General features: G+C 38.3%; 1 protein-coding gene across 1 annotated transcript in view; it reads right to left on the minus strand.

Moving 5' to 3' along the window:
- Positions 1 to 5,488: 5,488 nt before the first annotated feature.
- LOC139714097 (atrial natriuretic peptide receptor 1-like) overlaps positions 5,489 to 27,371 on the minus strand; it is a 283,186-nt gene continuing 261,303 nt past the window's right edge. Inside the window, exons 10-22 of the mRNA XM_071625808.1 lie at positions 21,706 to 21,849; positions 20,875 to 20,996; positions 18,304 to 18,448; positions 17,815 to 17,971; positions 16,222 to 16,435; positions 15,813 to 15,900; positions 14,960 to 15,099; positions 14,122 to 14,274; positions 13,333 to 13,431; positions 12,407 to 12,498; positions 10,728 to 11,064; positions 8,787 to 8,807; positions 5,489 to 5,837 (exon numbers count right to left, since the gene is read on the minus strand). Coding sequence (XP_071481909.1) covers positions 5,773 to 5,837; positions 8,787 to 8,807; positions 10,728 to 11,064; positions 12,407 to 12,498; positions 13,333 to 13,431; positions 14,122 to 14,274; positions 14,960 to 15,099; positions 15,813 to 15,900; positions 16,222 to 16,435; positions 17,815 to 17,971; positions 18,304 to 18,448; positions 20,875 to 20,996; positions 21,706 to 21,849 — 1,777 coding nt within the window. The 3' untranslated portion in view covers positions 5,489 to 5,772. The remainder of the gene's footprint in view (positions 5,838 to 8,786; positions 8,808 to 10,727; positions 11,065 to 12,406; positions 12,499 to 13,332; positions 13,432 to 14,121; positions 14,275 to 14,959; positions 15,100 to 15,812; positions 15,901 to 16,221; positions 16,436 to 17,814; positions 17,972 to 18,303; positions 18,449 to 20,874; positions 20,997 to 21,705; positions 21,850 to 27,371) is intronic.

The raw sequence follows: 27,371 nt of genomic DNA on the forward strand, positions 1-27,371 counted from the left end.
TCTATCTATCTATCTATCAACCTATCTATCTATCTATCTATCTATCTATCTATTTATCTATCTATCTATCTATCTATCTATCTATCTATCTATCTATCTATATGTACATATATATGTATACATATTATACAAAACGTGGAATATCATTACCTAATTGCATTAACAAATGTATGAGAAGAAGTGTGTTGGGTTAGAATCTTAATTTTCTATAGTGTTCGTGGAAAAATTTCGTTATCACAATGTAATGAACATATCTAGAAATATACGTCATAGTCGTGACGGAGGAAGGAGGGCTGCTAGCAGACGTTGCAGTCGTTCAGTTATTGCCTGTTTACTATATATACACTGTATATATATATATATATATATATATATATATATATATATATATGCGTGTGTGTTTGTGTGTGTGTGTGTGTGTGTGTGTGTGCTAGAATTTCTTTGCACAAGGTCCGCCCCCCGGTTGGTTTACTATAGTAGACTATTCAAAACAGACATTTCCAGTGTCTTCAGTGGGGATACCTCTGATTTCTTCAATCTGTCTTTTTAAATGAGAGAGAAAAAAAAAAAAATACACCAACACATACATACACACACACACACACACACATTATCACCACCTAGATAACGTATCATCACTCCTAATTAAGTAATTCAAGGAAGCAACGATATGAGATTTGGCTACGAGGTGGAGTAGCTGGGACAACTGAACCGAGTCGCTGTGTCTGTCTGTTCCTTATTTATGGGGGACCACACAGTTACTACTTTCATGTGATGTGAAGGATATGTATCATATTCTATGATAGGATCGAATCTGCTTGTCTAAGACCAATGCGAATACACCAGACTCATAGCCCACCAGCACATAATTACAAAACAGATCGGAATGGCCCCTAAGAGCCACACGCCACTGAAAGTCAGCAATAGACAGACAGCTCTAGAACATGAGGTATTCTTGTATAATAATGTCCATCTTTATTGCCTTTTAGTCTATAACAAATAAAATAAAAACAAACATGTGCAAAAAAAAATACATAAATGTCAAGCGCTATGAGAATTGAATGCAATCCTCAACAGCCAACTTCTCTATCGCACTTGGTTCCATCAGGTACGACAGAGTGCATTTACTTATGGAGAAAAGGTAAAATAACATAGGTATGAGAGCACATAGTTAGCAGTCAAAAAGAGGAGAGAAAGCGAGATAAAGACCGAAAGAAATATACGAACATATCCAGAGAGAGCAGAGAGAGAGAGAGAGAGAGGGTTGGGGGAGGAAATGTGTGGCTTTGTGTGTGTTGGGTCTTCTTCCTTTTGGATTGTGTATTTTAACATGTTTATATGAATTATGTTTTCATATGTTGCTCACATTGCTGACTTCTGGATATGTAACTGTAAAATGTTAGAAGTGGATGAAAACGAAGAAGACAGATCATATTAGTATGTGTGAATGGATACTTGCTGTAGAACTGAAGAAAGACACAAGAGCGAAAAAAATAATTACAAGAGAGGGAGAGAGACAGAGACAGAGACACAGAGAGAGAGAGAGAGAGAGAGAGAGAGAGAGGGGGGGGGGGGGGGGTAAGGGGCTCCTACTACCAGGCAGTGGAAGAATGCCTGCTACTATAAAGTCAACCTCTTCACACTTAAGTACATCACTGGAGCAAACGCGTTGAGTCCATTGGTTATAAGTCACTAAGTGTAAACAAACAAACAAACAAACAAACAAAAGAAAGAAAGAAACAAACAAACGAACATACTTTGAGTAGCAAAAAGACAACAAAGGATGTTAATCAAAAGCAGCGCAACCTGCATGAACATACACTTCAAACTCATCTACCCTGTCGAAACGTTTGATGAATACAGTCAAATATCTAACGAGCTTTGATTTGCCAAAAAAGGGGTAAAAAAAGGAACAGTGTAATGCCATTATGGATTGCTGTGCTATAACTCTATATAAGGCTATAATTTGGCTTTATAGGTTATAGCATTGTGACTCAGTTTCATTCATGACTCGCTCGAAACGCCGTCAAATACACAAGGATAAAATGAAAATTCTAATAACATTTGGCTGCATTATTTTCAGGAGGTATTTAAAGAAGAAAATGGGTTTTGATTTATGTCTTTAAAAAAAAAGTCAGTAGCATTCGAGTAGATATCGAAACCTCGCCGCTTATCGGCGAAAGGGCAAAATGGTAGACCTATATATTGTACTAAAACACTGTAAAAGATATATTGCAAGAAATTGGTTCATCACTTCCATTTGTTATACACAAAACTAAACATAAAAACACACAATGTCTTGATTTGATTTGAGGAATACGCGTCATATAACGCATATCAGCCCTAATCACTTGATGAGTCCAATATGAATCCTTGTTACATAAATCGTTGATAAAATTCATCTTGTCACATGTCATTGTATTCCCTTTACTTTATGGATGAATTTCACTTCCTGTCGCAAAGGAATTCTAGAAAATTTGTTACTGTAACAGACGTTGACTGGCAGTCAGGCATGTACTAGTTTCTGGCATGAATACAAATAGCTCCATGTGAAGAAATTCACGCAAGTATTATCAGAGTCGGTAGAATCTCATAACCCACACTAAACACGACAAATATTGAAGAGTGCCCGCTATTGTTCATCAAAAAACGTGCTTTTCCAGATTGTCACAGCAGATCTAAAACTAATTAGTGCACTGGTATCCAGATTGGGTAGCGTAATAGATAACTGGAGCATGATCACCCTCACAAACTCAGCTCTAAGAGGAATAGCTAAAATAGTATGATTCAATAGCTACGCAGATCAATTTTTGCCAAATCTTCAAGGTTGATAGTAAGAAAATTAGACCCAGAAAATACAATGCCGATGTATGGACGTTGATCCCTCCAAGTGAGAAAAATGCTAAATCTGACCATGTTGACTTATGGATATGCCTTCCTGTTTCGCAGAGCTGAACGAACGACTCGCAAAGATCACAAAACCGTTGTCTCCGCGGTTTCTTTCCGTAAGTTCAGTTGACGAAATTTAGATAGTTTTCTAACATTTCATGGATGATGTTTTTATTTGACTTTTAGATTGAATAGAGATTGCGGTGAGTAAATCTTTTTTATTCACTGTGTCTGTTATTTAAAAAGCATTTACATACATACATACATACATACATACATGCACACACTTATAGCTTATTTCCAATATACTGAATAACAGTTAGCCTTTTGAAGTCACTGCAATGTAATCACCCTGAAAAAGAAAAGGCAACCATGATTACCAGGGACATCTTTGAATGGTGGATGCCGTTACGACCAAATATGGAAATGCTTTCCAACAAGAGGGGAGGCGAAATATCACAAAGGATTTTCTCCCCTGTGATATGAAAAAAACCCCCCAAACAAACAGTGTTCACTATTCGAGCAAGCCAAGAAACTCGAAAAGATCGAGTGAAAAGCCCGCATTCTGTGACAGCTATTAATGCCTATTTTATTATTGTCTTTTGCATGTGGGGGTCCTGGCATAAGCTTATGAGTCACATTGTGGACGTTGTCAGGCGAAGTTTTATGAGTGAGACGGTGAGACTACCTTCTTTCACATTTTTCGTTTTTGTTTTCAATTTCCACCACAACTACCTGCTTTCTAATCGTACATGATAATATGAGTAAATAGCAGTTAACACATAAGGCGTTTTCATTATTAGATGCTCAATGTAAAGTCCCGTATGATATAATTATTTCATTGCATTTTTTCTTACAATATAGTATGAATCTGCGCTAAAACTATTATATGCATTAGATCGATTATATAAAATAATATTGACGTGCTCTTCATTGCTGTAGATCAGTTTAGTACAAGACGAATATTCACTCCGTCATGTTCGTGGTACGTATGTACACCATGAGAAAGAACAAAATCTCTATTTACATTGTGCGATTGATTTTGTACAATTTATACACAGAAGAATTCATTGAATTCGTGACGACGAAAACTACAGCTTAGAATTGACATTTGCTAGAATTTACTTCCGATAACAATGTTTCCATGGTATGCATATGCTTTTTATCGTCATGATAAAGCTTTTTCTTTCCCTTCCACATGATAATTTGTTTAATAGTTCGTGGAGAAATTCGAAAATGATGAACAAATAGGCCTCGGTAGTGAGCCAGTACCATTCCAATGTGAGAAATTAGTAGAAACTTTGAGCACTGGAGAACCGGCACACATGTTGTTTCCCATTGTTATTAATACTATCCTCGTAAAATATTGATAAGACTATTATGATGATGTATGTTTGACGTATTATCAATACATGATGATAATGATAATCAATTTCCCTCAACATCATTCACTTACATCATTTAATACCCTAACCGTTGCAGAAGACCTTAGTGGTATGAATACACAAGATAGTAACAGTTACACAGCAAAACAAAATATGACAGACAGTAGTATTTCTTAGTATACGTCGAAACGCAGACAAATGTCATAGCAATATCTCGACTGAAGGCGTGCTCACAAAATAACTGCAATTGTTAGATTTCACACTGGCTTGGGATGATTCCCAAAGCGTATTCCAGCATCACAGCAGTGTGACACACACTGCGAATATAGCTAGTTGCCCGACCGCCGCATCATAACAATTGATTAAGGTACACACCACGGCAGTCTGTACCCGCAGACTAGCAGTGAATTGAATGAAGACATTTCAGGATGCTAGAAATTGACCATAATGAAGCAGCAGGAGAGGCAGAGTATTACTGTGCATCATGTTTTAGCAAGCTTGGCGCCTGTAGGTTTTCCTTCGGAAAGGTTTTGGTTATTCCTCATACAATCATTTGCCCCTGATTCTGGCTGTGACTGTGAAGGATCGCCTAATAGGAAGACTCCAGCATCAACAAAGAGCCTGAGGACATGACTGATAGATGCTCTTCATCGAGTAACGAGAATGTCTCACTGGGCTTGCTGCCATTTGTTATGATAAGCCAGTTCAGGGCGAAGGTCTAAACTGACCCTAAACAAGTCTTCATATTTATGCGTAGTGAAGGGAAAAAGTGATGGCATTTGACAGTAATCACTCGTCATGCTTCACTTTAACAAGAAATCCTAATGCTGACAGAAACTCATAAATATTCGTGTATATACTAGCATGTAGGAGAGTTTGACACACTGTATGGCAGTTTGATTTACGCTCCACGTTGTGCTCCTGAGTCGACTGTTTTGTTAACACTCCACATAGGATCACTTCTCATATTGATGCTATATATGGCAATGGCGATGGTTATGGTGAAAATAATGAAGCTGATTGCTATTTATTGTAATTATTTCTATTATTTCTACCAACGTGCTGCAGTTATTGTAAGTGTTGCTGTGATTATTATGATCATTATCACTATTATCATCACTACCATTCGTCGTCATCATCATCATTATCATCATCATCATCATCATTCTCTCACTCTCTCTCTCTCTCTCTTCATTCTCATTCATTCATTTTCCATTGCTATCAATGAAAAGTACTCCGTGTAGTTTACTAGTACTTGTATGTAACAGTCCCGATACATCTCTTGCACATCTCTTGTGTATTGGTTTAGAGTGATTCAAGTTAGATTGCGAAGCACGTAGAATTCTTGCCAGGCATTCGCTATATGAGTCACAGTGCTGAGATCCGTGTCCAGTCCTCCTCAGTCTGGAGACATGTCACAATCATAACTCCGCGTGTTGCAGACTGGATTTCTCCGATCTCTGTCTAGTAGGCTACTGTCGCTCAAGGCGTGTACTAACTAGAGAACACTTTCTCTGATCAGGCAAGCTGTCTCTGACTCATCCTGTGTTTCGTCGACTGAGCCTGTGCGTTATAGATAGACACAGTAAGTATGAAAGGCGATGGTATTAGAGGTGGATCATGCTGACATGATATGACTACACAGATTGTAAGCATTGCAGTCAGTCAGCGAAGAAGCGTATGACAAGAAGTGTGAAAAGGAGACATGAACATGCTGTTAACATTGTCAGGGATGGTTTGCAATCTCAATAAAAAAATCCACATCAATTTTTTTTTTTTGTCATTAAAACTGTAAATTAGACGGCGTACATGAGTTGCTTCAAGTAAGTGATATAGCAATGTCAACCTGAACGCACAGTGCGCAATGTATTAAGCATATATACAGTATACATGAAGACATTATACATAAAAATATATATAAGAACTTGAATTGATCACTTTATTCTTAAAAAGAAAAGAATTGTATTCTGAAGAGTCGCCATATCTTCACTCTAACAAGACGATACAATGACGATATGAGCATACGAACGATCATAAGCACAATGTCAACAATGATAACGCTGGTTATTTGTAGAACGAAGATGGAACTACAGACATATACAAATAACGGCCAATCATGTTTGTATAATTCATATTATATGTAATAAGACAGGCAAACTGGAATGGCATAGGGGCACGTGCTGAAGTCACTTTTCATTTCCTTGGTCCACGTACGCGATGACGCAGTCTATTGATTTACTGTGTGTAAGGAACTCCTCTAAACAACGTTAAAGTAAGTTACCAGGCAAATTCTTCCTGACAGGATAATAACGATGAGTCAAAAGACAACATCGATAGGAACATACATTTTGTTTGTTTGTTTGTTTGTTATTTTGTCTAAACTTCTCAGTGATTTTTGTTCATAAAAAGAACATTAATACCAATCTCGACCTGTCGAAATGTAACATTTCTGAACAACTAATTACCACTCTAAAACGTATGCAACGAATGACTACAATTTCTTCATCTACGAATTCATTTCACAAGGAAGTATTAGTTAGGCTTAGCTATGCAAGTCCTTGAGAAACCAGTGAAGCAGTTCTTTTTTCCTCACCCCTCCACTTTGTATAATGTGATTGCGACGTACATCACTTTTACTTTTTTTTTCAGATATCATATCAAAGTTTACAAACTTTCCTCAATCTGATTTGTATGAATAAATTTCACTCTTCTTGATGATTGAATTATTTCCTGTAAATTTGTTCTTCAGTTTGCTTCTTCTTCCAGACTCAAAATGAAACGTCAACATGCAACGACGAAACATTTCTCCACAGTTATCGATATATTTAAAACAGAAATTAAGGAAATGCGAAGATAAATGGCAAGCAACAGACACGATTTAAAAACGACTGAAAACGACTTTAATTATGGTTTTAAAAGAAACCAATAAAGAGACAGGAAATGAATCATATCGATTATCATCAAAGGATTACCAAAAAAAAAATGATAAAAATGAAAATTGCTCAGTAACGGCAGCCAGTTTCTAGAATGATAACTTTTCGTTTTTATTATAATCAATATTACAATTAAAATGTTTCCGAACAATCCGAGCAAATAATGGAAAATCAAAATATGTAGGAGCGCTATTTATGACGAAAGATATATCAAAGTAAAGGCTGTAAGGATTTAGACACCTGCGGCAACCACTGACAAGCAATTACTAGATCAACACAAAATTTCACACATGATGATAGAAATTGTATTCATGCAAACATTTATTAACGTAAAATGTTTTTCTGGGCAACTAAAAAACAACAACAAACAAACAAACAAACAATCAAGTCGTGCGACTTCCAATGTGTTTTGATTGTTATACAGGTACATATAGAGGTGACAAGGAAAATGAGGCAAATTGACCAAATCAGTACGGCACGAAGCGCTCTTTATTTTCTACAAATGTAAATTTGGAAGATATGTAATCAAAGAAATCATAAAGCAGTCATTCATAGTGATCCATTGTATGAGACAACCAACATCCCAAAACTTCTTGTGATTACATTTTTCACAAATGGTTTGCATGTGATATTACATTTTTCACAAACGGTTTGCATGTGATATGATAAAACATGATAGAAAGCATAATCATTTTTCTATGAAACTTAAACGCAACTATGCACACAAGCGTCACTTTTATTACTCACATCTAAAAGAAATGATGACAAATATTGATTGAAAAAATGACGGAGGAAGTGAGCAACACGAAGTGAAAGGAATTGATCCACTCTAGAATCATAATCAATGTGGAGGTGAATACAGAGAATAAATTTCAGACATCAGAGAAGACATACAACGTCGCAAAAATATCTTTCTAATAGATACTGACGACATAAAGAGGATTCTCCTTTGAAGCATAACACCCAGAGTTGGAATAGCGCGTTTAAATAATCTTGGAATGAGAGCCAAGAAAGTGCAAAGAAAGAGCACAAATAATAATCTAGGAATTTGTACCTGGTAGGGGTATATGAACAATGTTTGATTCTATTGCAGGCATAGGGGAAAAATGTGTGAGAAAAATAATGTGACTTAAAAGAAATACATGCAATCCTCATTGATTTAACGTGGATTTGGTTAAAATAGATAACGGCTACCCTATGGCTAAATTAGGGTGCACGCCAAAGGGAAACGATCCTTTTAGATAACAGACGGGGGATACATCATCGTCTTAAGAAAGTTGCTCTGTGCATGTAGCCTAATATAGCAATAGCGTGGGTTGAGTTTATCTTTTCTATCAGCGGTGTGTGAAACACAAGATGGGCTACGCTAAAGAATGTGGTGGAGTAGAATCCATCAAACATGCCTGATGTACAGAAGGTATACCAACACCAATATTTGCTACTCCGTTTCATGCAAAATGCCAACGGCCATTTCACAGATTAACAAAAAACAACATTTTCGAAGATGTCCATGCCATGTTGACGGACTCTAGTCAAAGGAAAGCATCGTTAGCATTCACAACCGTATAACTGCACTTACTTATCTTGGCTGGTTTCCCATCTGATAGTTTGTTTTATAACACAATAGGATAAAAAAACAAAGAATAATAACCATTGGTAAAATATGCTCTAGATACAAAGACATAAAAGTTGTATCAGAAATTGCATATCATTGTTACAACATTCATTGGTGAGAAAATATGTTATTTACTCAACCAAATTTACTTTTTGGGTAAACATCGTACATGACACTATTAAAGTGTGTATAGCTACAAATAATATGATGCTGCTGATTGGTGGTGGGACAGTGTGTAGGCCTTCGTGCTTATGCCCCTATCTCTCGAGTAATAAAGGTGATGATCAGCATACACTACACATTATACAAAGCTGGGTTTCTAGCTAAAATTCATTCTGATTTTGTATGACGAATAATCAGTGGACTAATCGCCTTGAAAAAAAAAATTGTAGACGCGACCCTCACCCTCAAAAAAAAAAAAAAAAAATGGAACGCCTGCTCCAACGCCTTAAAAAATTAAGCTTATGTTTGAATGCTTGATCTTCTTGCTGACAAACCTGCAAAGAAAACGTTCTTTTTTCGTGTGAAGATGTAAGCCTCCATACCTCTATAGATATCTTATTTCGTGAGTAATAGTGTTTGGCGAGTAAGGATCTGGCATTGAATAATAAAAACGGAAGGAATTCGAGTTGTGGCGATCTGACCGTAAATGCAGCCGACCAGTTGACGTTGTAAATTTGCATAAGGGTATATCAAAAGTCCAGGGCACTTGGTATGAACTGATTGATATTCAGCTGATATTTGCTACGGTGGTTATGCATTTATTTTTCTGTCCGAAAGGGTCATTGAATGATTTTATTTATGGTTGGCAACAAATACTCTTTCGGCATTAAGGTTGGATTACCGATAAAAAGGCATGTCCTTTATGACACATTGCAAGAGATCACTTTTCGGCGTCTTTGAAGCTTTTAGATCTCATTTGGATTTACAATATCAATCTCACTGAAAACCTCAACAAAGGCAACGGGAATATTGCAAGTGTGCATCAATGTGGAAATGTTGTGGCTGACGATTACATGTCGTTCTTCGGATAAATTGGTTGTGGGAAAAAAAAACCGACAACAACCTATGGTATTTTTTGTTGTTGTTCTAAAATGCAAGGATGTGTAATGATCCGAACTTAAGTGCATTCCCCTTTGAACGAACAAAGTAGATAGTACAAAATGGGGGAAAAAGGGATATTGTCAAAGCGTTTCAAGGACGTGTGAATGAGTCATGTCCAGATCTTCTGTGTAGGATGACCAAAAGGATTCCGCGGGTATTTTGTCGGAGGGATGTTGAAATCAGACAGAATAACCAAATTTACGTCATTTTGAACATTCTTCAACATTTTGTATGTTTTGAGGTCTGAAGAGCAATACTGATAACATAAAAAAGTAATTAAAAAGTTTGAATTTGATATATGGGAAGAACAGAGTGCAACTTGTCATTCCAACTTCCGTGAAAAATTTCGGAATATCTATGACATACGCAATACGTTCAATTTGCAATGGATACATTCATGACAAAGCTCTCTTGTCGGGTCGTCTCATACAGTGAAATGAACTAGTCAGAATCATGACATCGTTTAGACATGTTTGGTTTTAAAACAATGTAACTAATGTCGACCAAAATTGGGGGCATTGCTCTGTCAGGTGCATTGCTATGTCAGCACATGCCAGAGCATAAATTAACTACCGTTAGGCGTAGGAAAGCTCCCACTTACGGCTGAAATAGTCATATACATAAAAAAGCACCCAAACCGAACAAGTGTGACTTCGTTTCTGATGTCGAAAGACAAATTCCTTTATGCACCAACAATCACATAAAAGCACTTATTGATTATCATCAATTAAGAATCGTGTTTTTTTTTTGAACGTGTAATTGGTATCATTCATAAGATTTCTCACTAAATCTACGGCTCACCCGGAAGTGATACATGACTGCTTCGACTTCCAACGGAAGGCGAGTTCGGTTTCTTCAGGGATGGCTTGATTAAGTTGATGGCATCGCCATTCTCAGGTCCCCGAAAGGGAGTGCTCTTGTTGTTGGGGTCTTCCTCGTCGAGGTAGACGCTGTTGACACTGTTGGCGGTAAGATTGGTTTTGGCTGACGTTTGTAGAGGCGGTGTCTGCATTGCAGAGTTGTGCTGGTGTCGTGGAGATGACGAAAGTTCGATGTAATCTCCCTTTAAATCATCCTCACTTGGCTCAGGTTCTTTGTGTTTCCCTTCTACCCAGTAAGTCAGCATCACACCCTTTCCCTGAATGAGGAAAAGTGACAAACAAACACATAGACGACACACAGACAGATACACACCACGTACGAGTTACATTCCTGACATTATGATTAATGAAATGATGTTAAATTAATTATTTCACCAGCTTAGATAGATACACATTTGAAATATTCGTATCTACAAGTCTTATTTAATGTGTGACAGCGTCATGGTATTAGTCACAGCGCCATTATTGGCCATTTTATGCCATTTTCTAACTTGAGCGGCCCCTTCCACGATTGAGTTATCAAGAAGTTGTTGACTCTCATCTGTGCCTCTACATACAAGAATGACGCAATGACATAAGGAAACGAAGAGCTTTAAGATGCTACCAGGCACGTGGTGTTTATTGTCATAGATCCTAGCGTCCCAGTACTGTAGCCATAGGCCATGCAATCTATGCCACCAATAAAACTTAATTAAAGCCTTTGCTGATGGGGACGTAGTGAGACGGTGTTGCTTCGCCACCATGATCGCTGCCAAGGTGATAATAATGAGAATACCCATCCAGTCTGCTTAGCTCATGTCAAGTAAGATGTGAGCTCAGATTTTTTTTTCCTGCCTTATCGGTAGTCTTCTTCACGCGGTTCGGTAGACCAAGATTAAATCGGGTTAACCTAGAGTTTAAGGTGGTCCATTTGAGCATTTCTCCCACACTTAAATGGTGCGTTTCATTGTAGTGTAAAGCGCGAGTAGCTAGCATAAAAAGACATATGACTTAAAATACACAAGACTCATCAGCAGTACCATGGACTTGAAACTGTGCTGAAAATCTGTCAGGTCAGATCAAAGAAAGACGGGGTTTGGTTGATTATTTGCAATTATCACTTTGGTAATAATAACTCAAAATGATTCATAATAAGGGTCTTGTGGAAGTAAAACCCAGTTTAATAAGAAATTGGGTATTCTGCCTTAGGTTTTGATGTCCTAAGTAGCTGAATACAGTATCTAAAAGATACAGTCATTGCTAACTACTAGGGAGTGAGAAGCAATAACACATATATAATGGATATAAAATGGATATGACTTTTGAGATCATTTCATAGTTGCTTGAAATGACGTCAGCGTAGGAACACTGTCATGACTACCGTGTCTGGTGATGACGTAACGACCGTATTGAAATTGAATGCGTTTATGCTATGTGACAGATCCCTGAGGTCTCATCTGCAGAGAGGAGAGAGAGAGAGAACCTCCAACAAGTTCACGGAACGATTTGAAAGAGGCTGAAGTTCCTGATGTCATAAAGTGTGTGTGTGTGTGTGTGTGTGTGTGTGTGTGTGTGTATGTGTGTGTGTGTGTGTGTGTGTATGATTATCACGGGACATACCTTGACTGGCATCTCTCCCCTTTCTGACAGAATGTATCCGCCTAGCCCGTTTAGCAGGTTCACACAGAACTCACTGGCCTGAATTTTTAGAGCTGGTTGATGGTTATATCATCGTCACCATGGAAATAAAACAAACAAACAAGCAAGCAACACAAAACAACAAACAGACAGAGAGAGAGAGAGAGAGAGAGAGAGAGAGAGAGAGAGATCACTTCAAATATGCATTTCACATTGCACAATTTCAGAGAGTCGCTTGTTTTTTTTAATACAGTCGTCTCCCTTATGACGAAGTCCTCGTTGACCGGCAGTTTTCTTTCGTTATATCGAAATTTCGTTGCAGCCGAACAAATAAACAGTGAATGATATAGAGTGGATAATGCTGTTCAATGAATGTTAGATTCGTTGTACCTCGTTTTAACCGGGTTCATTATAATGGAAGTGCACTATATCTGGTATCCGCATATCAAGTGATACACGGTACTATGATTATGTGAATATCTTAGAATAATAATTGTATTCTTAGACGTGTGCAGAATGTGGTGTTATCTCTCTTTTGTTGTTGCTTTGCATTCACGCAGATGAGTTTGATAAGTCAAAGAACATTATCATTACCACACTGTGAATGAATTATGAGTATGGTTATGTTTTAATTGAGCTTATTTCGATTCCTCCACAGACAACAAAACAAGAAAAAAAAACAAGCAACCTGACAAATACGGTTTTACTTCTGATCACGTTATCTGATATGCGTTAAGTGTGATTCGATGTTTTCTCTCATTTCGAGTGAAGTGGGTTTTTATCCGTAGGGTGCGAAACCCATTTCTTCCCCAAAACAAACAAAAAAGAAACCTAAATAATGGATGACATCAGCTACTTAAGATAAGACGTTCTTAAGTGAGTGTGAAAGAGATGAAGAGTCCCTTTACCTTCCCCTGTTGACTCCATGCGTGATGCTGTGTTCACGGTGTCCCCAAAGAGACAGTATCTTGGCATCTTGAGTCCTACGACACCGGCTACCACAGAACCTACAGAGTGTTTGACATAGACGTGCATCTTTCGTGTTACTCTCTCACTCAATAGGATCATTATACTTCATGACCTGGTGACACCGAGTCATACCTACACTTTATTCAAGTTAAATTCCTACTATCATCCACTACGGCAGCTAATTCCCTTCCCCCCACAGCCAACACGATAAAAGGGGTCGTAGAGTTTTGGTTGAGACCTAATTTCAGGTTTCTAACATTTTTTTGTGTGTGTGAGATAATGAGAAACCTCTTATGAAATGTGAAAGAGCATGTAATTTCAAGAGGAAGTCAGCGATTACTTGATGAAAATTGGTTTTGAAATGGCTGAGATATCAAAAACAGAGCGATCCTAATGAAAGGCAGGAGCCACCTTTTATTACGATCGCTTTGTTTTACTTTGTTTTTGGATGTCACAGCCATTCCGAAACCGATTTTCATCAAATAAACTTTGAATACCTCTTAGAATGGTACGCTCTGTACTATTTCATAAGTGGCTTCTCGGTATCTCGCAAAAAGTTAAAAGCTCAATCTTCATCTCCACCAATACTATACCATTCCTTAAACAATGATAAATGTTTGAAGTTATTTCTTCTGATACCTGAAATTTTATCGAGTGAAGTCCATTCGAAATATTGAAACTGCCATCGACAGGCCGTGGGCAGTGTGGAAGTGTGGAAGTTCACTTACCTGAGTGGATTCCAGCCCGAATTTTAAGTTTTTGGTCCTGCCTGTGTGGGATGACGAACGTTTCACACACGTTCACTAGATCGAGCGCCATACTAGCAATCTCGCCAGCGTGTTTGTGGCCGTTCTTCCTGGGAACCCCCGAGACGACCATGTCTAGAGATGGGAGGTAAGGTTAGCACCTATCAAACTCCATTCAAATGACATAATAAAACATAATAATGGCATAATAAATATCTGTCTAATTTCATCGTCACGGTATTAAAATTCACCGCTTTCACGAAAATGTTGACAACCTATCACGCTGGCAAGATCCCTGTGCTTTATTCAGCGATGAATATCAAGATAAAATCAATGTTGTCTGGTCCTTGTCTATCACCGCACATAGACTACTCAGTCTTTTAGTCTCCGCAAGAACCATGTTCATTGACTTGAGTCGTTTTGTAAGTACTCAAGTTTGTATTTACTCTGCACAGATATAATGGAGATCTTTATGATGGACACCGCCTCGCAGAATGGCATTACAAGCATCCGAGTGCATTCTTAGTTTTACATAATTCACAGCGAAAAACAACAACAACAACAAAACCTGACTTTAAAACCGACACCACCACTACCACCACCTCACCCACACCCAGAACAACAACAACAATATTTACCATCCAACCAACGAAACAGTAAAAAAAGAACTGTCAAATGAACAAGTCTGGAATTTATACAGCAACTATATAGCACGTAAAGAACAACGTTAGATTACAGGCCACTAACTTAAACGAATGTAAAGACGTATACTATTCCAAGAAAAGCTTAGAAAGAAGAAGAAGAGTTATGTTACACTTACATGCGTCTCCTATCGTTTCCACCTTGTACACGTCATAATTATCTATGATGGAGTCGAACGTGACGTATAGCTTGTTGAGTAGTGCCACCACCTCGTACGGCGAGCTTGTGCTGGAAAGACTTGTGAAACCTACGATATCGCTGTTCGGATAAAATTACGTAGGAAAGAATAAAAAAAAAATAAAAACCAAACATCTAATCATTAATATCTTCACGATAACAACGATACCAAAATATACGAAATGTACCTAGATTTAACATGACATTGAGAGAAAGAGAGTCTTGCAGTTGTCTTCATTTCATTGTATCGGCATTTTCAGAGGGCATTTTTACTACTGCACGAGCTTACATGACCAATCTGATAATATCTATTGTCCTTGAGTAGAGTTGAAAATGATACAATTCACAGATAATCGGAAGTCTAGAAACTTTACAAGCATGTTTATGTTCCTTTCATGTTATCTAGAAATCAGTCAGTGGTAGCCTTTTTGACAAACACAGCCAACGGACACTTGATGATTGGTGTAACATGATCGTGGGAAGTGTGAGTAACCGATCGTCTGTTGGAGTTGAAAACACTTCATAATGAGATCAAGTGACGACGATCGTTGAGATAGGCATGTAACCTAACGCTAGTCACACAGTGCTCCAGAAATGTTGCCTTCCAGGAGGAAAGTGAAATCTTGCATAAACAGTCCTTTCCGTATTCATCTTTTCCCCATCATTTCATCTCATGCAGTCTTCACATTTTCACAAATTTTCTGAGACAAAATATTTGAACATAAGCAATATTGACGGGCACTGCATTATTATCATAATCAAGGGGAATAATAGAAGTGTCAAAGGTGACTTGCCTAAAGAATATTGTGCAAGATTCGTATTGCTCAGCCTTGGCTGCGTTGCCTTGTCTCAAGTCGTCTGCTACAGGCTGGGGTAACATACCTGTAGAGAAGAGATCAAGCTGAAGCTTTGACTACGGCAGAAATATACAAATATATGAACATCATATTCCCGTATGCATTTCCGAAGACAAATATACTAAGGCTTACATGCAAAGGCATTTGGGTTGGTTCTGTCAGTATAGCTGTCATTTACAATGTCGACATCTTCCTCTCTTTTAAAATGAGTAACCGTTTTTTCTTTACTGTAACAGTGAATTATAATTATATTTGTACAAATAATTTTTGTTGTAGTTAGAAATGGGTTCTCGTGACGCATTGTCTAGGGACCGTCTAGGGGCGTATAATTTTTTGGAGGACTTACTGTACAGAAGTCTGTCTGTCTTCTGTTTTTCAAGCAGTAAGTCCTGCGTTCTCTCCGCCACAATGGACTCCAGATGACGGGAATATTTCTCCATTAGCTGCATCATGAGGTCCACCGGGCTCAGCTTACTCGGGTTGATGTTATGCAGGGTTGCGCGGATTTGAGAGAAATGAGGGCGCTGCACAGGGTTGATACTCCAACACCTCTCTATTAGCTGATTAAAGATAACGAAACGCTTCAACACAAGACTGTGCCCGGTTTTCAACGTTTGCTGAAAATAACATCGATTCCGTGCAGTGTACTAAATGTGACCGTGCACCTCAAAACGAACATAAAGTCGCACACACTGATTTTGCGTGAGGACTGAAAATAAGTGAAATGGGTAAACCTAGCCAAACTTGAGTTTTTCATATTTTCTGAAAGAGCGGGTCTTCTTTTACGTTATGCTAAAATTTGGGATCATAAAACGGGCAGGAAAGTGTGTTTTTTTAGCAGTTTATCTCGAACATTTTTTTTAGAATAGTGTGATTAGGTGTGTCTTTAGAATCCCTTTTTCATTTCTGAAAAACCTTGTCCACACTCTTCACCTTCAACTCCAATAACTTTTGAAAGGATAGTGCTACTGCTTTGAAAGTTGGCATTAATTATGGACAGAATGTGTTAATGAGGCATGCTTAATTTCACTTTAATCTGATAATCCCTTCATTGTTGTTACTCTGGCGGTTTACTTCCGGTTTTTTGTCCCATTCATTGCACAGCCAGCACGGTTTGGTAAAGATTAAGCGCTTGAATAGACACTGTACTTCAGAGCCTCTTTTCTCAGTTCACACTTTTCCTGAGTTTGTGCTTTCTTTCCAATATTTAGATAGGTTAGGAGAGTCCATTTGATTTGAGTTATACATCATTTTAAAGCTTAAAGTCTGCTCTTTCAGAATATGGTCTTAACTTAAAATTCATGTCTGGCGACTTTTTGTTTGTTTTGAGGTGCAGTGTCACAAATAACAATTAGCCAGGCTCTTTCTACAAGAACAAGATGGCGTGCGTCATTAGAGCGGCAAACTTGAAGTTCGTCTCTTTATCTCAAACAAATGATTTTAATTAGAATGCCTCGATCGAAAAGTTCACGAAAAACCACAGAAGTTAGGCTATTCAATTAACTTACCTTTGGACACCCAACTTGACCTTTCCTTACGATTACTATTTTTCCAGAGGAGCACAATGTACGACCAATGGCACAGGTCAATGCAAGGCTTCGTCGACTCGATGTCATTTCTAATTATCCCACAGGAATGCAATCTTTTCATTCCCAACAATCAGTGAACGTGGTCAGGTGGATACTAGCAGGGAGGTGAGGTACTACGGTGTGCGACTGTACAGCTATGCTGCATGGACATTCATACCCCCCACCCTCCTTCCGCTGCTCTCGTGGAGCGACCCACATTTTAGAACCACACTCTCATAACTTCGCAGGTATCAGTGCATAAACATAGGTACAGACAATAGGTGCTTAGTGTAAATAATGGCTCATTACGTTTGATAAACAACATTTGCCATAAATACGTAAAGCTAACGGTGCAATTTCTAGAGACTCACGTTAATGAAGTCCTGTGGGCACGGACACTTCTCGTCGTCCGTATTGTCGGCCATATCGAGATCAGGCAGTGGAGGTCGCCAAGTCTCGTCCAGTGGGTAGTCGTCTTCGGGGATGACTTCATTTCGAGACGCAATCTCCACCAGGACGACGCCGTAACTTAAAAATGCCCACAAAATCCCAAAGAGACAGACAGACAGACAGACAGACAGAAAAACAAACAAACAAACAAACAAACAAACAAACAAACAAACAATACAACATTAGTAACATCATGACAATGTTCTAAGAAATCGCTAATTCGCACGTGTTTGCGGTGATGTGAACTTCAGGCTGCTGTAAGACCAGGCTGAATACCTTACATCAGTTGTGCAATGCAAGTCAACATAAACAGTTTTCGTCATCAAAATCTCTTTCTGCTCAGTTTAGGATTCTCCTTTTAAATATTGTCATGGCACAGTCTATGCCGAAAAAAAAATGCTGCCACTCACCTGTAGATGTCAGTTGCTTGCGAGGGAAGGGAATACGTATTACTTCGACTCTCTGGAGGCAAATACACCTGCATTGCGCGGGTCTTGTAATTGTTCGTGCATGTCTGACTCCCTTCTTGGTTTCTGAACGTCGACAGTCCGTAATCTATTAGGTTGGATAAGTTTAGCATTATTCCATATACATCAACACATTATAGCAGTCATGGTCATACAACTATTAGATTTCTCATGGCGCCTAGAACAAGAGACAGTGGATGATGTCAAGTTCGGTGCTATTTTAGTGCTATCTCTACACTAGCACCGGCAATAAAAGACAAAAAACAAACAAACAAAGAAACTTGAAATTAGTCGGTGTTAGCTAGTTGACTTCAAAATCTTGACGTATTTCCGGAAGCTGGTGTTCTGCCCGGTGTTGAATGCCATTTACTGAACTGAGCTGCACTGTTTATATTTTGGCCTTTTAATGTTTTTTTTTCCCCATCGGTTAACTTTAACCCATAGGAATCATCATACTACGAATATTTGCAATTCGAAGTTCGGTGTTCGCGTTTGGGTTGTATGTGCGAGACGCCCACATTATCGTCCATGTATGCATGTTTTATCTGCAAAGTCTATGCTAAGGTAATGGTAGCCCCCGGAACGAACACGAACACTCCAGACATGAATACATAAATATGAGCCTGGGAGCAAATTTAGGATCGTTGTATTTTGCGAAGGGATGAAAATTGTGGCATTTCAATCAGTCTTCCACATGATGTGTCTAAAACTAAGCAGTCGCGAATACATCTTTTGAAATTTAACTTGAGCCAAGCGCCATCATTTTTTTTTTCATCATTTTTTTTTTCCGTCGCACAGTTCCGGCGCAATACCGCGGATTTCTCAGTGGTGTGAGGAGAACAAGAGTCTTGGGGATCGATAAATGTGATCGGCAAGATCGGTATCGCTTGTGTTCAAGGGATCATACAGTTTTGGTTGAGACCTAATTTCAGGTTTCTAACATTTTTTGGTGAGATAATGAGAAACTTCTAATGAAATATGAAAGAGCATGTAATTCTATGAGGAATTCAATGTTTATTTGATGAAAATTTGTTTTGAAATGGCTGAGATATCCAAAAAAGAGCGATCCTAATAAAGTGTGGGACCCATACTTTATTACGATCGCTTTGTTGTATTTTGTTTTTGGATGTTTCAGTCATTTCAAACCCGATTTTCATCAAATAAACTTTGAATTCCTCATAAAATGGTATACTCTGGTACTATAACATAAGTGTTTTCTTGGCATCTCGCAAAAAGTTAAAAGCCCAATTCTCATCTCCACCAATACTGTACCATCCCTTTAAAGGCAAAAAGAAACTTGTGATACGCCTACCAAAACAGCTGAATTTTACTCTAAAATGGATATATATGAATAGGAAATGTATGAAATAACGCTGCATTAACACGATTTCAGTTGGGTAACAAAGAAAATGCGACATATAACCCCAAAAGACACGCCGGAAGTATTGCAGGGATGTTTTATATTCGATTACATCGATAACAATATACGGGAGCACACAGAGTTAATCGCTGTGGTAGCAGCTAGTTAGCAGCATGCTATTCCATACTGCTGGAAGGGTGCGATTCGATCATCACGTACTAGTATAGTTCTACCTAACCACTGCTGAACCGGGAGGGCGCTTCAGGAATAAATATCATGTACTATGCTTGACATTTTTTTTTTTTTTAACTTTTGGTCTCCAAATACTCTGAAACAGCTAATTTTCCTGGCAGGTAGACCCTCTCGATATATTGCAAGCAAATTCCAAATGGTGGAAGATGAACTTTGCACACAACTGAGAGCGAATGTTTTACCTTTGATTGGCCCGTCGGTATTGGAGCTCGATTTAAGGCTGTTGTTTGGCAGAAAGCATTCACACCAGTACTAACACTGAACTTGACATCACCCAGTAAGTTGCGAAAAGCAACATAAAGAAAAAAAAGGCATACCAAACCAGGCACAAGAGGTTTCTTTTATTGTCATCATTATTCTTTAAAAAAAATATCTCTGTGAAAAAACAAACAAACAAAATCCTCGGCGTAGGCAGATAGTAGTCAGGCTGAAATTAAAGCATCGCAGTGTGTACCTACAAGCTAATACATATTCTACACTATGTATACGGTTTATATTACTGACGGTCCTTTACAACCCTCTCTGTGCCATGGACGATAGCCAGTGTGTTTCCTGTGCGAATCGGCACTCAAAGCGCACGAAGGGTCAAATAACTCCAACATATTGTATTTTTTCCCAGAGTTGATACACATTCCCGAAAACAATGAATTTTCTAAGCAGAGAACTTCAGAGTGCTGCGTTCTGACGCTGAATGATAGTTTCTATAACCATTTCATTTCGTAACCTCCCCACATATATCATGAAATGTACAAATCCATCCATTTTATCCATTTCTGATTCTCACACTTTCTCTCTCGCTACGGTTTTATATATATATATATATATATATATATATATATATATATATATATATATATAATATCATATCATATCATATAAAGGGGGGGGGGGTGCTTACTGACCTGCGATCTTTACCACCCATCTGTCATCTATGACGCAATTTGAAGACGTGAGTTTTCCGTGATATAGCTTGTTGTTGTGAAGATAGTGCATTCCACGTGCCACGTCCATGCAAAATGAAAATCTGTCAAGGAATTGGGTTTGCAAATCAATACGACTGTTGGGAGAAGGGATCTACTGGCTTCCAGAGATGTTCAGGCTATATATAGCGTCCAGTCCCTGCTCACTGATAAGCCTGTCCCTCATGACAGTAGCCATAATCCCACGACCCCGGGCGATCGTACCACTTGATTTTATTCAACATGAAAAGCATATTCTGGAAGGAGAATTCGATGCATTTTTCTAGTCGCCTACAGTGACAAGCTTCTTTTTATTTCCTTTGATGTTTCTGAGGAGGAAGGGGAGCCATGCATTGCTTATAAGATTGTTAGGTTTCTATTCCTCTCAAAGTTTTTTTTTTTGTCATCAAAAAAGACTAAATGCTGACCAGAGCTACTAAAGTTGTTGTTTTACCATTTCCAGTGGGAATTTCACAAGCAAAAATGCATTTTATTTTTCATCAGTATTGCAACACAAGAATGTCTTATCATTTTCTTTTTCCACATCTTTGTAAAATAGCTAAAGGCAAGGAAACAATAAAATCTTGAGTCTGATACAATTTAGGAACAGAGGAGATCATAACGGTCGATTATCAATGCAAACGGTTCTACAATATGGAATGTGTATAGTGTGTTTGTTTCTTTTTATTTTGTATATTGTGGGATACATACAAGACACTAAACTACAATGATCGGTGGCACATATTTATGTACTGGTGTCAAAATATCTCATACCTGAAACTCCAATTTAGCGGGACATCCTCATTGAGTAAGACATCGGAGAGAGCGCCTTTGGGACAGTATTCAGTGCAAATCGCTACGTTGGGAACCTCTACGCAGCCGCCGACAAACTTACAGAGATTCGGGTGGATGAGGTCCCTGTAGGGTGCATTGCAGGAGGAGAATATTTTCATGACACCACAAGCAAAACGTGAAGGATAAAACAAGAGCCCCTGAGCTCTCTCAGTTTTTTAGATAATCTAAATCGATCTTGGAAGTTAAGATCAACTCAGAATTATGGTATGTTGAATGTGTCTTCTATGGTATTCTAACTTCATAATGAAAATCACATTATGGGGACGAGGAGAAGAAAGTCATTTTCGAGAAAAACAAGGTTTTGAAAAAAAAAACCCACAACTTTTTGAAACCAATAATCACATAATTCAGGTGGGCCAAATAATGAAATCAAATTGAAAGCACAGGTGTCAGGGTTTCATACTCGATGTGTTTTATCACATCTACAATGGGGTTGTTTGGATACAATTGAGTCATAAACAGAGAAAATGGGTTGTTATAAAGATAAAAGTGCGTGTTCGCACCGAGACATTTAACCACAAACCGTCAGCTTGCACCTGCGCAACTCGACAAAGTAATTTCAAGGGACAATAGGGTCAATCCTTCAGAAACCTTTGCTTAGGGACACTACTTCTTATATACCAGTACTTGATTTTTCCCCCTTTTTTTAATGAACAGAAATAACAATAACATTTCTACTGTCAACTATCACCATCATGCTATATTCCAGAAAATTATTTTGTTTCTGTTATTATGAAGTGTAGAAGAGAGCGCCGGCACAGTTAGTGAAACAGATAATCTGCGCAGTCACGTGTTGCTAATTTCACCATGAACTGGCATAAACATGAACATGAACTCTCATGTGCAATGTGGTCAATAATGCTATTTTGCGGTACAAATTGGTCTACGTTGGGATTTGATGTCGTATTTCATCAAAGTCTGATTGAACAATACCTTAGTACGGAGCTAGACAATAATTGCCAATAATTACGGGTACTTCGTTCCTTTTCACTTGAGAAATGAAACCAGCCGCATTCAATTATTCGCAAAAACAGCATTGGATTCTCGTTGGAGCTAAAATAGTCTATGAACCGCTTTTTTTTTTATTGTATGCTTACAAAGCTAAGACTTGGGTAATAAAGGGCAACTTTCTTTTTTGTTGTTGTGCCTTTATGTAACCTTGCCTAAAAAAAAAAAAGAAAATAGATCTTCAGTTTTAAACTGATGCGTGATTCACCATCTCCCCAGTAAGAGAAACAAGGGGTAGAAAGTCCAAAATTCGGGAACATTAATTTTGAGAAAAGTGCGGTTATTTAAAGTTAAAGATACGCTGCAGCACACCGGCCGGCGCTCTCCTGGTTTTGCGAGAAATAAAGGGGAATACAACTTTCATAGCAACCACTTTGGATGGATTATCAGATTGTCCTACAACTTGGCTTAGTCATTCAGTACACTCGATTTCTGACTTGCTCAAAGTATCAAAACTAAAGACGTCTATCTTTGAAAGTCTTTGTAAGGTTTTCTTGTCCATTTCCAATGAGCGTATAGTATAGAAATAATGAATGTTTATGAGTGTAATGGGCAGAATATTTAAAGAGGTGAAATATAAAATGTTCCAGTCAACTCGGCTGCGCCTTGTTGAATGGATCAATAATTTCATCTTTCACTGAATGAAATATTATTTCCATTGCACGAATGAAAAACAATTATTATTCGTTTTATATAACACCTTAAAATAGATGCCTCTCATTTGATGCTTGATGAATTATGATGCAAGAGCGAATGTGCACGATCTGAGATCGAGAGAGTGCTAGCGCTATACGCGTACGCTAGTGCGCTGTCCGTCAATATGCCTGATCGCATGCACACTGCAAACGCACGCGTTTTACATCTCACTGTGCCGGGCTCTCGGCTTGCGTGCAATCGAGCAAATCGCATGGATCCAAGATTGCACTGTAAATGGAGCCACAATGGCACGAATGATGACGTAGTAGTGAAATGTCAAACAACCAATAAAATGACAAGGATCACATTAGGTATGAGTATACAAATACTATTAGAATTATTTTTTTACCCGATTCATGTACTATGCTTCCATATTTCAGACTTACTTATCAAGACTTAATAGCAATAAAGACTTAAAGAAAAAAGACTTGATAGTCAGAAAAAGAAGAATTGACTTCATTGCTGAGATGCCATTTAAATATTGTACTAAAAAAACAGTTATAAATATCCACATCCACATGAGTGGTAGGACCTCCATTGCCAAACGATGATGCGTATCTAATATGAATATCATGTTTAGATATTAACTTGTTTGCTCTGAAGAAATCCGCATATATAATCACATTAAGTTCAAATTTCGTAGAAAATGTGGCAATAGAATGACACTTTTCCCCCTCATCTCTGGAGAACCATAGTACGGTGTCAGGCGGTTCACTTTCCACTGATCTAAACCCGGATTTACTTACTAAACTCCAGCGCCAACCGCCATTTTGTTTCGATTTCATCTTCCCCTCGTTTGGCTTTCTACCCTTACACGAGGGGAAGGCATACGATGTGATGCGGGTGAATCACAAATACAGAGCGGGAAAAAGTCAGGAGTAAAATAGGACAGGTGCTCTGAAGATGCCAATTATAGACTCGACTTTCGGAAACAGCGAATGCGTCCAGGTTACATACGGGTGAAGGATGAGAGGTATGCCTGTAAATTTGGGTGGGTATTTTTGCGCCGCCGGTGTTTTGAGAATACACACTGCATTGTGGCAAATGATGCGTGTGGGAAGACGTGTAGCAATCTCGACCTTGCACAAATAACGGTGCGATAGGAGATAAAGCTCATGTCTTCCCTTTTTCTGTAACCCGTGGAAATCGATCTGAGGTGAAGTGGCTTGACTGGCAATGGAGGTCGTGGGCAGGCAGGGGTGAATGAAAACCGTTATCATAACGCTAGACAAACAAAGGGCGCGCCTCTTTGCAGTTCTACAGTGAAATGGTTCCGTATAGATTGCATGGATTTCGGCTGCCACGACTTTTGCCAACCTCGGGTGATATCACATTTCAACAATGAAGTTTATGATAACTGCCATGCCCATGGCAAAGGGCCTTATATAAGACACACACACACACACACACACACACACACACACACACACACACACACACACACACACACACACACACACACACATTCACGTACATAATATTATGAATGTTCACCTACTTTTACAATGTACATTTCGAATAAGTCACTAGCATGATTACCGTTCTTCGCATTTTTATAAAAGTGTACTTTTAAGTTCTAGCTCTTTTCAAAAACCCTGCACGGGGATTTGAAGATTTATGATTATAAGACTGACTTCCTTATCGAAAACTGGCCTGAAATAACCCATGTTTATTTAGCATTTATCGATTTCAAAGAAAGCTGGGGGAAAAAGCAACAACAAAATAACCACCCCCAAACAAAACAAAAACAAAACAAAAACAAAGCAAAAAACGTTGCAAGCCATGTTTTGAAGGTTAAATGTGGATATCATTCTTTACAGACATCCTACATTTACAGAAAGGATTCCATAAAATGAAGGCAAGATACAAGGAACCAGCGGATGACATCCAGGTTCGATTCCCGCTGGTTCTCTTTTTCCTACATGTTTGTTAAAAATACAGATCAACAGTTGCGATCTTATTAGTATAGAGGGAGACAAAGAAAACTCATACCCCAAGCATTACATTGTTGAGTATTCGTCATGAAACTTTATCTCTCAAATTTGCATGACGTTGGGCAAACTTGAATAGCTATGGAATTGAAAGCTCTCTATGAAGAACGATAGACATCAGGTTATGTATATATATATATATGTATATATATATATATATATATATATATATATATATATATATACACACACCACTTTACTTTCGAAAGTTTCACTATAAATGCACACGGGAATTGTATGATCAGATTGATGATAACAAGTAAAAACACACATTCACTGTGGAGACCCAACGTCCTTTATGACATTATAGCTGACGAAGCACGCACACCTGGCACTGTATTCTTTCATCGGTGCATAATTTTGAGCTGGAAATGTCAGGACTTTCTCTCATCACGTCTCATGGAGTGAAGTGGGATCCATTCATCTGACTTTGCTGCCTGCATTGGGTGCGACCAAGCAGCCGGTGTTTTGGAGAGGGCAAATTGTATTAGGGCACTGACTTGCCCGTCGATAACAGATTATGGGGTGTGGAGGACCAGCATTAATGTAATCAAATGTCGGATTAACGATGGAAGTGTGGGCTACATCTTTCAAGTAAGCACTTAGCATCAATCTTGCTTACATATAAACAGGTTGGCTCGTTAGGAGGAACACAACTCAATTATCTCTAACTAAAGTGTAGGAGAGAGGAATAGAGAGAGAAGAAATGTCATATCGAAAGAGTGTAGAGGAAACATATTTATTTCTTTATCAGAAATCATATTTGAAGGAAATGTGCAAAGGTAGAATGCAAGTATATTTCTTTTAAATTTAGAAGTACAGACCTGTTTGATCTCATCCTTTACTTAGAGGAAAATGAAAGAATGCTTTGGAAGAGGTCAGCCAAGAGAGAGAGAGAGAGAAGAGAGAGAGAGAGAGAGAGAGAGAGAGGGAGGGAGAGAGATTAGATAAAAAAAGAGAGAAGAAGAAGAAAAAGGCAGAAATAATTCCTCAATTGTTCTTTTCCCAACCTTTCAAACCCGTCCTGGTAAAATCTAAAGAATGCAATTTTGTTGAGTTTAATTCATTCTCTTGTCTAGAACTTTCAATCTATGCTTGCAGCACCGTCTGCCGTTATTAAGTGACAGCATGATTATAATCGTGAATCGAACGTACATATGCACCACGGAAATGCGTCCTTTTTTTCAGTCTCCGACAGTGCTCTAATGTGAATATAAGCATGCTATTTTCAGAAAGTCCTCACAGAACTCGGTGCTACAATTAAGAAAACGTAGCTATAACAGCTTCGCATGATGAGATTTTTTTTTCCAGGTAGTTTTGTCCTATTTGTTTTATATTCGTCTTTTAAGCACATTGCTTAACCACAGGTCCTTTCTGTGCCATGGACTTTGGACAGTGTATAAAACGCTATGGGATTTCTGTGTCAATAGACATACAAAGCACTAAAAGGATAAACCATCAATAAACAGAATATCTGGCTGAACATACTCTTGCTCTTTTATCGGTTTACAATTTGGTGTTAGCTTATCTGAGATTATTATTTATGCTTTTGTTTTATGGATTAAGATGTAGCCAGTTAGATAAAGGAATTCACGAACAATTCATTATCCAAATATTATAGTTTTGTCTTTTTTCGTATAATACGAACCTGTATTCAACAAGGAGAGTCAATGAAGTATATCATGCATTCTTTAGAACGATGTTCTAGAATTACTCTCCTGCTGTTGTCACAGTGAGATATTTTTGGTTCAGTGTCGGACATCATCTCCCTGATCCACTTTACGCGGAGCCGTTTCATGATATAGACGGGTAAAGGCAGACAATGATTCACGCTAGATGTCGATTTACTAAAGTCGAAATGTTATTAAAATCTCATTAGGATGCTCTGAA

The sequence above is a fragment of the Diadema antillarum genome, unplaced genomic scaffold, assembly GCF_040938485.1.
Source record: "Diadema antillarum isolate AM-2024a unplaced genomic scaffold, OU_Dant_1.0 seq00002158_RagTag, whole genome shotgun sequence".
Classification (NCBI taxonomy): Eukaryota; Metazoa; Echinodermata; class Echinoidea; order Diadematoida; family Diadematidae; genus Diadema; species Diadema antillarum.